The 12850-nt window shown below is 45.8% G+C and overlaps 2 protein-coding genes across 11 annotated transcripts in view; one reads left to right on the top strand and one right to left on the bottom strand.

Annotated features, from left to right (window-relative positions):
- The window catches only part of TP53BP1 (tumor protein p53 binding protein 1), a 109209-nt gene that overhangs the window by 93520 nt on the left and 2839 nt on the right, over positions 1-12850 (top strand). For 5 of the 7 annotated variants that reach the window (XM_070054092.1, XM_070054090.1, XM_070054091.1 and 2 more), the window contains 6 exons: positions 2892-3163; positions 3816-3965; positions 4262-4692; positions 7470-7661; positions 8381-8596; positions 10266-10481. In XM_070054092.1, coding sequence (XP_069910193.1) covers positions 2892-3163; positions 3816-3965; positions 4262-4692; positions 7470-7661; positions 8381-8596; positions 10266-10481 — 1477 coding nt within the window. Of the gene's footprint in view, positions 1-2891; positions 3164-3815; positions 3966-4261; positions 4693-7469; positions 7662-8380; positions 8597-10265; positions 10482-10862; positions 10894-12850 lie in introns of all 7 variants that reach the window. The other 2 variants (XR_011380882.1, XM_070054093.1) reach the window with 2 other exon arrangements.
- TUBGCP4 (tubulin gamma complex component 4) overlaps positions 5972-12850 on the bottom strand; it is a 48001-nt gene continuing 41122 nt past the window's right edge. For all 4 annotated transcript variants that reach the window (XR_011380387.1, XR_011380386.1, XR_011380388.1 and 1 more), the window contains one exon: positions 5972-6659. The gene's annotated coding sequence lies outside the window, so the exon portion shown is untranslated. The remainder of the gene's footprint in view (positions 6660-12850) is intronic.

Genomic DNA, 12850 nt, shown 5'->3' with positions numbered 1-12850 from the left:
GAGTTGGATGTTGAAGGTTTTAAGTTTTGAGAATTAAAGAATAAGGGCTCGGTAAGCAAAGGCAGAGAGGCAGAAAACAGAGTATGCAGGAGAGAGCGGTCTGGTTGGTGGGTAGTACTTTTAAAGATTTTATTCATTTCTTTACCAGCAGCTTCTTTAGATTTTTACTACGTTCCTAGCACCATGGCAGACACTGTTACTAGGAAGCCAAAAGGACAGTGTACCTATTCCCTAGTGGTTTACAGTGGGCATGTAGTTGGAACAGAATGTGTTGATTGCTGAAGCAGAGGTGTGGGAAGATGTGCTCCAAAGAAGGCGTGAGCCTCAACGCCTACCTGAGGGAGGCTCAAAAACCTCATGGAAGAAACTGCTCAAGTACCACTGCGGTGCCCAAGAGGATACTGCAGGCAGAATGAAAAGGAGACATGCAAACAGGCCTGGGGCAGGGTAAGGAATGGTGACGAGAGGCTGTTGAGGTTGGTAAGGGCCTGGAGCATAAAGGGCTTTCTGTACCACAGAAGAGAGTTCAGATTTTTGTCCTCTGTGTGATGAGGAGCCCTCAAAGAATTGTTTGGGGAAGAAGTGACATACTGAGGTGTGCATGTCGGAGAGGTCAGCAGGGCAACAGTGCATCATAGTGGCTTGAGATTAGAGGGATGGTTCAGGTAAGAGGTAATGATGGTCAGGTTAGGATGGTGGCAGTGGAGGTTGGCAGGAGAGAAAGCGATGTAAGAAATATAGAGAAGGTAAAATTGATAGTGCTGGTGAATTCCTGAATATGGGGTTTCAGGGAGAGGGAAGAATCTGAATATATTCCTGGGCTTTGGACTGGGCAGCTGGGTAGTAGATAATATGTGGACTCAGTTGGAGACCATAAATAGGACACTGGTTTGAGGAGGAGCTTTTATTTCAGTAAACATTGAGGGCCTTGTTTGTGGCAGATCTTGTGATACATTTTGGGACTATATCCAGGAACGATGTTTAAGATCTTCCAGTGTGGCCTCTAGGGGAGACACACAGGAAAGAAAACAAGTAAACAAATAGATCTTAACAAGCTGACTTGGAGTGTGCTTTCATTATGAGAGTAGTAGCTTTGACTGCTGGGCAGTTCCAAAGGCAGTCCCAGTTCTAGGCAGGCCTTGTCCTTGCATGCTTCTCATGTCCGTGAGAGAAAACTGACTCAAGTTTTGGGCTTATGGTCAGGTGTCCATGGCAGACTGTGCTAACTTGGATCCAGCTAGGTAGGACATGTTAATGTTACCAAGATTGTGGAGGAGGTGCAGTTACTGGGAAATGACTCTGAACATAGATGGGGCTAAGGTGCAGCAAAGGAAAGTTGTGAGGATTAGGTTAGGAAACTTGGAAGTTGCTGTATGAGTCATCTGGTGCATGTAAGCCACTAAGAATGAAGACAGAAGCAGGAATGAGAGGATAGCAGGGGGCCTGTGAATCAGGAGTTAATATTTTGATGCATCAGAGAACAATTGGAAGAGTATTAGTGGATAACAACAAGGGGAGCAGAGAAGATGGGTTAAGAGGATGGAAAATAGTGGTTTGTTAGAAGCAGGAGGTGGGGAGACAGAAATGGTCTGTAAATGGCACTGGGCATCAAGGAGATTCCTCACTGCAAAACTGTTGGGTTTGAGGGTTTGGTGGAAAGCAAGCATTCCCTTCCAGAGAGAACTGCAGGGGGATGGGAGATGTAATAAAAGGATTCACTCCTTGAGGGAAAGGAAATAAGAGTGAATCGTAGATTGAGTTTAGGATGTGTTGAATTTTAGGTGTCTGTGGTACATCCAAGGGGAAGAGTTCAGTAGCATTTGAATCTTTGAGTTTGGCCCTGAGTGGTCACTGTTTTGTTGGTAGACAGACGGGATGCAGATAAAAGTGAGAAAAGACAAGAGAGCAGAGTCCTGGGAAGTGCCAGTCTTAAAGGAATAGGCTAAGGGTAATCCCAGAGTAAGCATGAACAGCAGCAATCAAAGTGGTAGAGTGAAAGGAAGAGAAAATGATTTTAAGTATTTTAAAGGAGGAGATATTTTTAAGAAGGGAGAAGTCAGAAACAATCATTTAAGCATCTTACGGTATTGTGTGCTGTATTGGAAAGTAGTACAACATTAAAAAAGTTTCAGTAATGTACTCATTTTCTCCTTTGATCTCATTATCTCACCTGTCTGCTCACCTGTTTCTGGGTTCAAATATTCTTGGTGGCCAGAGGTTGTGAACTTGTCCAGTTGAAAAATAATTACCTAGCTCTCTTTCTTCCCAGTCGAGTGCCATCTTTATTTTTTATTGAAATACAATGTCCCAGTATAACAGATCTTTAAATGTTCACTCCTTGACTTTTTTATTTTTTTTATTTTTTTTTTTTTTGACAGGCAGAGTGGACAGTGAGAGAGAGAGAGAAAGGTCTTCCTTTTGTCGTTGGTTCACCCTCCAATGGCCGCCATGGCTGGCGCGTTGCGGCCAGCGCACCGCGCTGATCCGAAGGCAGGAGCCAGGTGTTTCTCCTGGTCTCCCATGGGGTGCAGGGCCCAAGCACTTGGGCCATCCTCCACTGCACTCCCGGGCCACAGCAGAGAGCTGGCCTGGAAGAGGGGCAACCGGGACAGAATCCGGTGCCCCGACCGGGACTAGAACCCGGTGTGCCGGCGTCGCAAGGCGGAGGATTAGCCTAGTGAGCCATGGCGCCAGCCACTCCTTGACTTTTGACAATTTTATGTAACCATTACTCAAAACAGATAGAGAACATTTCCATTATTGCAAAACGTTTCCTCCTGTTTGCTACCTTTCTGTAGTAAAATTTCTTGCTGTCTCTAGTATTTTCCAGCCATCACCTTACTTTTATGTTATTGTGGCTTTTTTAAGCTGTATCCATTTCTTCCTTACAGGAAACTGAAGAGCCAATTGTAGAGTGTCAGGAGTGTGAAACTGAAGTGTCCCCTTCCCAGACTGGGGGCTCCTCAGGTGACCTGGGGGATATCAGCTCCTTCTCCTCCAAGGCATCCAGCTTACACCGCACGTCAAGTGGGACGAGTCTCTCAGCCATGCACAGCAGTGGCAGCTCAGGGAGAGGAGCCGCACCACCCAAAGGGAAAACCAGCGGGACAGAACCCGCAGATTTTGCCTTACCCAGCTCCCGAGGAGGCCCAGGAAAACTGAGGTGCAGACAGGGTCTCCAGAGAGAGCCACAGCAGGGGCAGGGTTGCTGACATTTTAATATCACAGGAAAAGGGGAGTAATGGGAAATCCCTTATTACTGACCTAGGATAAATCAACTCCTCTTCCTCCCCAGTTTGTTCCTCTCCTATTTTGGGTTCACGTGGGAGGTAGGGTGGAGCCCTGTGGGAAGATGGGGTTGGCAAGGAAGCCCCTGAGGAAACGTAAACACAGGTGCGGGGACTCGGCATGCTGAGTACATGCTCCAGGCCCCCTGTACTGTGCAGCCTACACGTTTTGGTCGGGAGTATAGGACATTTGGGGTAGTGGCCCCAGCTTGATGCATCCCTTGCTTTTTGTTATCTTTGCAGGTTTCCAGAGCCTGAAGTAGCGAAGGCAGGGCAGAAGTGGGTGTGCTGTTTTTGAGGGCAGCAGTAGAAAGCTTTGTGAGGAGGGAACAGACTGTCACAGAGGAGGATGTCCTTTACTTGCTATCCCATATTCCCCACTCCCTGGCTGAGATTTTGGTGGTGGGTTTATGAGCCAGCTCCCTGCTGCCCTGGATCCCCAGCACATGTAGGGTAGGGCCAAGGGGAGACTGTGAAGAAGGGGTCCAGTAGCAGGTGCTATCAGACTAACTTGTCTTCATTCTCTAGTCCTAGAAAAGGGGTCAGTCAGACAGGGGCGCCAGTGTGTGAGGAGGATGGTGATGCAGGCCTTGGCATCAGACAGGGAGGGAAGGCTCCAGTCACGCCTCGTGGGCGCGGGCGAAGGGGCCGCCCGCCTTCTCGGACCACTGGAACCAGGTACCCGGGTAGTGTGAGATACACTTAGTCTGTGACTTGTTCAGAAAAAAGGGAGTAGAGAGAAGAGATGGGAGTAGAGAGTATGTGGGGTGTCAGGAGGGAGAAGAGGGGCCCAGTTGACTGGGGAGTGGGCAGGGATCAGAGTGAGGCGCCTGAGAGACCAGGCTCTTGCCTGTGATGGGGTTAATCAAGAATGGGCTAAAGAGACCCATGGACAATGGAGTGGGGAAATTGGTAGATAGGTACTTACAGCTGCTGCTTCTCACTGCCTTCTCCTGTCTCTTATCTCCCTTTAGGGAAACAGCTGTGCCTGGCCCCTTGGGCATAGAGGACATTTCACCCAGCATGTCACCGGATGATAAATCCTTCACCCGAATCATGCCCCGAGTGCCAGACTCCAGCAGACGAGCAGATGTGGGCACTGGTGCTTTGCGTCGTAGTGACTCTCCAGAGATTCCTTTCCAGGCTGCTGCTGGCTCCTCTGATGGCTTAGATACCTCCTCTCCAGGGAACAGCTTTGTAGGGCTTCGTGTCGTAGCCAAATGGTCATCCAATGGCTATTTTTACTCTGGGAAAATCACACGAGATGTTGGAGCTGGGAAGTATAAATTGCTCTTTGATGATGGGTACGAGTGTGATGTATTGGGCAAAGACATTCTCTTGTGCGACCCCATCCCACTGGACACAGAAGTGACAGCACTTTCAGAAGATGAGTATTTCAGCGCAGGTAATATAAAGAGCAGTTTCTAGAGACTTACTGTGTTCTCTGTTACTTCTGTTCTCTCTGTATCTATCAAGACATGCACGCCAACCTGAAGGGCTTTTCTGGACTCTCTAATGTCAGAAAGTCCATTTCTGCAACACTGGTTCCTCTTGCCACTGGCTCTCTTACTCATTTGTTGTTTGCTTGTCTTAGAATAAACTTATTCTGGAATAATTTAGTTTTACAAAAAATTGCCAAGCTTCCACCCAGCTTTCCTTATTATTCATACCTCACATTGATATGGTACATTTGTCAAAACTAAGAAACCAGTCTTTTTACATTACTATTAATTGTACTCCAGATTTTGATTGGATCTCAAAGTCCTTCTGTTTCAGGACCCAGTCCGGGATACCACAGTGCATTTAGTCATCTTGTGTCCTTTGGTCTTCTTTGATTTGTGGCAGTTTCTGAGTCTTTTGTTTCTATGACCTGGACAGATTTGAGGAGTACTGGACAGGTATTTTGTGTAATGTCCTTACAGTTTGGGTGTGTCTGCTTTCTCATTAGACTGTGGTTTTTGGTTTTTAAAAAGTACATCACGAGATGAAGTACCCTTTCCACTGTAGCAAATGGTGGCCAGGCATGACATTACTCGAGATGCTTATCTTTATCCCTGGTTAAGGTGGTATTTTTAAGCTTTCTCTCTAAGGTTGGTGTTTTTTCCCTTTCCGTATTCTGTTGTCTCACTGCTGACCTTTGAACTTACCATACTCTTTGATGGCAGCTCAGTAGGTGAGTGTGGCAGACACACTGAGACATTTTAGCTTAGGAGGAAGTTGTTAGTGCTGTCTTTGTATACCTGCACATCCACCACTTAATGTTTGGTTGGAAGAACAGTGGCTTTCTTATTTTTAAAGTAGTCAGTATTGGTGATAGTGAGGGATTTGTGTTTGTCATTACTGTTTCACGTACTAGTTCTAATCTTGCCTACTTTCTGTGAACTTACTTGAAGATTCCTATTTGTATTGTTTATCATTTTAAAATGTCCTTTTTGGGACTTGTTTGGAACATGAGTTGTGGTAACGTACAGACAGGCCTTTCTACTAAGCCTCTCCAGCTCTCTTGTGCTTGGAATCCTTAGAGTAGTTGCTGCTGGCCCTTTCTTTCAAGTGTTAAATAGGCACCTCCACCTTGTAGTTCAGGCAACACTGTTAGCTGGATATGGCTCTGTTAGGAGTAGCACATGGATTGGGATCTCTTATGGGCTGTGACCTATAGTTTTGTGTGTCACATGCATTTGCTCTTTTGTTTATTTTAAAGATTTATTTATTTGAAAGTCAGAGAGCAAGAATGAGAGACTGAAAGATTGTGCTTCCATCTGCTGGTTCACTCCCAAAATGGCCCTGATACCCAGTGCTGGACCAGGCCAAAGCCAGGAGCTTCATACAGGTCTCCCACATGGGTGACAGGGGCCCAAACACTTGGGCCATCCTCTGCTGTTTTTCTCAGGCCATTTGCAGGAGCTGAATTGGAAATGGAGCAGTTAAGACTTGAACCAGTGCCCATATGGGATGTGGGTGTCGCAGGCAGTGGCTTTATCCGCTGTGCCACTCTTAGTGGCCTCACATTTGCCACTCTCAGAAGTACACACTTAGCCCTTTTAAGACAAAGATAGAGAGCTTGGTATCCAGAGTGAATCCTGACATGAAAGGTTAGGGATTTGGTGTAGCACTTATTGAAGCTGTCTCCTAATGTCAGCGCTAGACTGCTTCTAGTTCTGGCAGCTCTTCATTAGTGTGAACTGTATTCTTGGCCTTGGGCTTCTTTGTGCTTTAGCGATGGTCTTTATGATTTAGTTTAGTGCAAGTAGATGAAACAACCAGCAGAGGGAATGAGTGATTCTGTGGCAAAAACAGGAAACCGAGGCCTGCTTTTTCTCTGTATTCTTTTCCTTTGTGGGATGGTTGAGTTTCTTTTCAGTCAGGCACAGGCTGTTGGGAGAGAACAAAAGAACAAAACTGACCTTTCTGTTTATAGCAATGATACAGGTATTCAAAGGTATGTCTTGTTCTTGGATTGTGAATGTGTGTGTATATGCTATAAAGTGTTCATTCCTAGATAGCGGCGAAGGAGAGTTCCCTCAGTTCGGAAACAGGTCTTGCCCAAGGCCACCTAGCTTGTCAGTAGCAGATTTAGTCCTTGGCTCAGTACTCCTGAATGCTAGCCCAGTGTCCTTTTGTGCCCCACATTGTGTCTTCTAACCCAGAGCCATCACATTCCCAGTTGTAAAGAGCAGGCACGCAGATGCTAGGAAAGGCGAGGCGAGCGAGACAAGATTTGGTTTTCTCCCTTTCTTTGCTGTGTATCAGATATACACATGCTGTTTTTAAAATGATGTCATCTTTCACCTATAGCCTAAGACTTATCACTCAGCCTCCAGAGAAGCCACTACAGAAAGGAGCAGTAAGTTACAATGGGGTCATTCAGAAACCACGTGCCATATCACTTCAAGGGAACCAGCTGAACCATTAACAATGCAAAATGGCTGGCATGGGGAAATTTTATAATTTAAGGTCACTTTCTGTTGTGAAACATTGTTTATCCTAATGCCAGAGTGCTAGCTACTTATACCCTGACTGTTGTTACTATTTGGGATTGACAGCTAGAATTCTTTTGGGTCCTCGCTTGAGTTCTCTGTTACTTTCTCTGAATTTCTTACTCATGCTGGCCTTGCCGAGCCCTTGTGAGAGGGTGCTGGCCACCGACACCACCAGCAGGTTTCTCTCTCTTTTTTCCTCTAGGAGTGGTGAAAGGACATAGGAAGGAGTCCGGGGAGCTGTACTACAGCATTGAGAAGGAAGGCCAAAGGAAGTGGTATAAGCGAATGGCTGTCATCCTGTCCTTGGAACAAGGAAACAGACTGAGAGAACAGTATGGGCTTGGCCCATACGAGGCAGTAACACCCCTCACAAAAGCAGCGGATATAAGCTTAGGTAAGACCTTTGCTTCCTGAACAGCTGCCTTTGGGCCCCTGCTCTGTTTAGAGTGGGAGGAGCTATTTCTGGAACAATCAGTGATGCTTCCCTCACACCTGTTATTCCCATGTGTGGCTTATCAGATGGTGATAAGCTGTCACTTTCAAGAGCTATTGCTATAGCTATTGCTATAGCTCCAAAGAGTACATCCTTAGTGTTTTTCTGGCTTCATCAGTTCTTTTTTTTTTTTTTTTTTTTTTTTTTTTAGATTTATTTATTTATTTGAAAACAGTTACACAGATACAGAGGTCTTCCATCTGCTGGTTCACTCCCCAGTTGGCTGCAACGGCCAGAGTTGAGCCAATGCAAAGCCAGGGACCAGGAGCTTCTTCCAGGTCTCCCACGTGGGTGCAGGGACCATCTTCTGCTTTCCCAGGCCATATCAGAGAGCTGGATTGGAAGTGGATTGGAAGCGCCCATATGGGATGCTGGTGCTTCAGGCCAGGGCATTAACCCAATGTGCCACAGTGCCGGCCCCTCTCAGTTCTTCAGGGGACAGAGACATTTCAGGGATGGCAAAGACTGGAACAGAAAATGATAGCCTAAAAGAGCCTTCCTGCCCCTGTGGGAGGCAGAGAAAAGGGCACTGTGGTATCTAAATCAGGCTTCGCCCAGCTTCTTGGGTTCAGGGCTTCAGACCATGGGATGTGACCAACCTTTGGCTTGTTCCAACGTAGACAACTTGGTGGAAGGGAAGCGGAAACGGCGCAGTAACATCAGCTCCCCAGCTACCCCCACTGCGTCCAGCAGCAGCAGCACAACGCCTGCCCGTAAGATCACAGAAAGTCCTCGGGCCTCTGTGGGCGTTCCCGCAGGCAAAAGAAAACTTATTGCTTCTGAAGAGGAACGGTCCCCTGCCAAGCGAGGCCGCAAGTCTGCTGCCGCGAAACCTGGTGAGTGCTGCTTTCTGCCTCGTTCTGCCCTGACCCCTGCAACGTTCAGGGTCAGCTGCTGGGAAGATGGAGCCTAACACAGGGCAGTGGCCTCTCAGTCCTGGCTGTAAAGTCCTGTGCGCTACCAAGCCCACAGCAGGTGCTCAGAGGCACCTTGCTCCCTGTTCTTTGAGCAGAGCGGGGGATAAGAGGCCAGGCCTCCATCACAGACATTCGTTGACTCCAGTGTTACCACAGAAGGGAAGGAGAATTAGAGGCAGATTCAAAATATGTGAATTTGTCTTAGACCTCTGCCTTGGCCTGGTGCTATCTTTGTTTCCTGCTCCCTCTCCCTTGTGCTCAGGTCCCTCCGGCTTTCTATTTCCCACAAGAAGATTGTAGCCCAGCCTGGGTCACCCCTGTTCCTATTCCATCCCTTTCCAGTCTCTCATTTTCAGTACTCAGACTGGAGTAGGATCTGTCTACTTCTTATTGACTCAGACCCAGCTGCCTGGGTTCTGAGATAGAGGGCAGGTGATTTGGTCTCTGTCCTACGGAGCTCGTGCAGGCTGGTGACCTGATAATGACTCCATCGTCTTGGCACCTGAGTTCCTGTGTTTCCTGTGTGTTTGAATTTTATTTCCTTTTTCCACCTGCCACTGCTATTGTGATATTTAAAAACAGCCACTTGAATTCTTGTGAGGCATGGAGCCAGCTGCTTCATATGTCTTATCTGATATACATAAAATCCTTTGAAGTTTAGGTGCCTGGATTTGTTATCCAGTTGAAGAATCTGAGGCGCAGAAAGGTGGCTTTCGATTCAAATTTTGAACTCCAGCCTTATACATGACATCATATTGTACATATTACGTTATTTTGCCTCTGAGACTGTTTTTTTTTTTTTTTTTTTTTTTTTTTCTGAGACTGTTCTTTTGCTGGTTATTGTAGGGAGGCATGCATGACCTGTCTGTCATCTTAGCCTCCTAATGAACCTACGATTCAGCTTCTCCAGGCCAGGTATCCTGTTTCCTTTTCAAGGACTTATTGGGGCACTTCTAGCATGGGTGTTCTGGGAGTCCTGGACTAGCTGGTTCACTTCCCTAACCAGGTGTTGGAAACTGGGACGCGGAGGCAGGCTATTTTGATGTGGCTCCATCTATCTGTAAAAACACTTTATTACCAAGCATTCTTTGTGCCATTCTGGTGAGGGTTACAAAAGGGATGGGAAGATCTGCTGGGGATATTTCTTGGTAATAAAGATGTATGTGTATATGTGTGTGTGTGTGTGTGTTTTAAGGCTCTTCAAAATAGCCCATAGCCTATGGGGAATCAGAGAATGGGGCAGAGAAAGTGGGCTGAAAATACCCAGACACTTTACACTATTTGCCTATTTTTTGTATTAGAACCACTTCCTTCTTCAGATGATCTCAGAAATACTTAGTTTGGCTAAACAGAAACAGAACTAGTTAATTTTCGTTTATGAAAACATTGTCATGGATGTTTAAAACTTAAATATGTAAATTTCTCTTCATTATAAATTTGGTCCTAGGTTATTGGCCATAGGAATGGTCTTTGGTTCCTAGCTCAGAAAAGTTCATCAGGACATTGCCTATCCCTCAGGTCATACTTGGGCCAGGGCCTCTGCCCAGGCAATGGTCTTCTCTTGTAACTGTGCCTCTGTCCTTACCAGGTGCAGTGGGGGCAGGAGAGTGTGTGAGCCCCTGTGAAAGTGGAGATCACACCACTGAACCCTCTACCATGGAAGAGCAAAGGGGTCCTTTACCACTCAACAAGACCTTGTTTCTTGGCTATGCCTTTCTCCTCACCATGGCCACAACCAGTGACAAGCTGGCCAGCCGCTCCAAGCTGTCCGATGGGCCTACAGGAAGCAGTGAGGAAGAGGAGGGTAAGGCCCAAGGAAGCCCTGGGACTGTGATACATGCCTACTTCCTTAATTTGCATTCACTTTATGAGCTGGTGGTTTCCCTGGCATCTGTAGAGCTGGGGCAAATAGCAACTGGGACCTTGGTCTAAAAAGTGAAAACTAATTTGTACCCTGCTTCTTGGTTTATAGTTTTCGTAAAATTCCCCCAAGTCAGTGGTTCCTCAAAATAGTCCTCTGAAGCAGATGAGAAATAGATCTTTCATCTGTTGAGCTTGGAGTGGTTAACTAATTGTTTTTCATCCACAATAGTGACAGCTTTGGGAGTAGAACCCAGTGTTCATTTTACCCTATTACAGCTATCCAGGTCAGGTTTCTGAGGACCCTGCTGTGTTTGTGTTCTAGGGGCAACTAGTGGAGCAAAGCTACATGGAAGGTGAGGTTCATTGTTTTGAGAGTGTAAGACTGGGAATGTGGGGTGCCTAGTGTGATCAGAAGGTGCTTGTAGGTCTTTTCAGCTCTTGTTCCTGTCTTTGACCTTACTCTGCATTGCATTTCTATGTTTTTACTGCTTTTGAGTGAAGGCTGAAGTGGGGAAAGGTAAGTCTGAAAAGTATGCAGTCTAGGACAAAGGACATACACAATGTATTCACTACAAGTGACTATCCAAATGTGTCTCAAGGTTAAAGGTCCAGATAGAATGTCTACTGTTGAGTCTTAGAAGATGGAATTCAGTTAGGGAATGTGGTTGTCAGAGATCTGTGATGGTAGGCGTTTCAGGTATGGATGACACCTCATTTATCAAAACTGTCTTTACAACTGTACCATATGGAGGAGAAGTACAAGGACACAGGAGGGGTGATTAGGGAGTTGCAGTGATGGTTGGTGCTATTTGGAAGGTGCGTATAGAGAAGCTGTGGTGTGGAGATATTGGGCTATGGGAGTAGGCATGGTGTGTTGTGGATATCCAAGGTTAAGTGTATGCAAAGGCTTGTCAAACAGAATTCACATAGGTACATTTAGAAATAAAGAGGCATGTGAGGAATTTCCTAGCCAAACATTCTTAGTTTAATCATAAATAATTAGGAATTCTTTGAGGGTTCTGTATAGAGGTGTGTCACGGCACTGAGGCAGTGATCATGGTCTTGGTTTCTTCTTGCTTTCACAATATTGTTCCAACTGTGTCCTAGCCCTTCCCTGCACCAGGCAGCTCTGCACGTGTTTTACTGTTGCTTGGCACCCTAGTCAACTAAGCTGACTTCGGTATGCAAATCAGGCTGTTGAATTCTTTTAAAATCTGTGCTTTTGAGAGACCTAATAAATTCAGAAAAAGTAAGTGAGGCATTCGGGTAGCCTTTTGTAAAGGGGTCTCCTGGTTTCTGTTAGAAAGTTTGTGGTCATGGTGAATACATCTACTTTATGTTGGTTCCTTCATCCACAGACACTGGCCCAGCACCACCAGAATCTTTAATATTTTTGGCATATGAGAATGCTTAGGGGTTTCTCAGTCTCAAGGCTGAAGACATCTGCACTAAAACAATCCTTTGCAGAATTAATTTTCAAGAAACTGATAGGTGTTACAAGATACATGAGAACTCTTAGATGCCTGTTTATAGCAAGAGTGCAGTAAAATACTAAATTCACCTTATGAGACATTTACTAATAATATGGTAGCCAGTCTTGTGAGATGGCACACCATCAGGGGACTCGTCAGACACAGGAATGGACTCTGGATTTGAGTTTATTTAGTTCCTTCCTCCTCTGTTTAAATGGTAGAATTAACCTCCATTTGGCAGGGCCCTCATACCTTGAAAGTAAAGAAAATCAAACCCAATTATTGGAGAAAAATTAGCAAGATGAACTGCATAGACAGGGTAATTCTAATTGGGGCTTAAAATCCTAAATAAGTCAGCATGGGAAACAGTCCTGAGGGTAATGAATGACACATGAGCAGGAGTCTTGGTGGTAAAGGTGGTGACACCAAAACAATGCTATGACAAAGACAAAGAGCTTGATACATTCTAACAGCCGTTTAGTCTCCAGTTTGGGCAGTTTGAGACGAATGGAGACTCAAGAAGAGAGGATACGGGTGAAGAAGGGGGCCTGACAGACCAAAGCAAAGATGGGGGTGGGGATCAGTACAGTGGAGCAGCCCTGGTAGGGAAGGAGGGCACCCAGGGCGTGTTTGTAAGGGGCCTGCTTTCCCAGTACCACAGGGGCTAAGGGGAAAGTGGAGTGGTCCTGGTACTGAACTTTATGCATTGGGTTGGTTTTTTGTTTGTGATAAAATGTCAATTATAATTTCCCAGGACTTGTACGTAATGAAAATCTCTAATGTCTTTTTTTTTTAATGTGTTATTTATATATAAGAGGAGCAGATGATAAGAAAACAA

The sequence above is a fragment of the Oryctolagus cuniculus genome, chromosome 12, assembly GCF_964237555.1.
Source record: "Oryctolagus cuniculus chromosome 12, mOryCun1.1, whole genome shotgun sequence".
NCBI lineage: Eukaryota > Metazoa > Chordata > Mammalia > Lagomorpha > Leporidae > Oryctolagus > Oryctolagus cuniculus.
The sequence above is the reverse complement of the archived record's forward strand: the minus strand, read 5'-3'. Positions and strand labels throughout refer to the sequence as shown.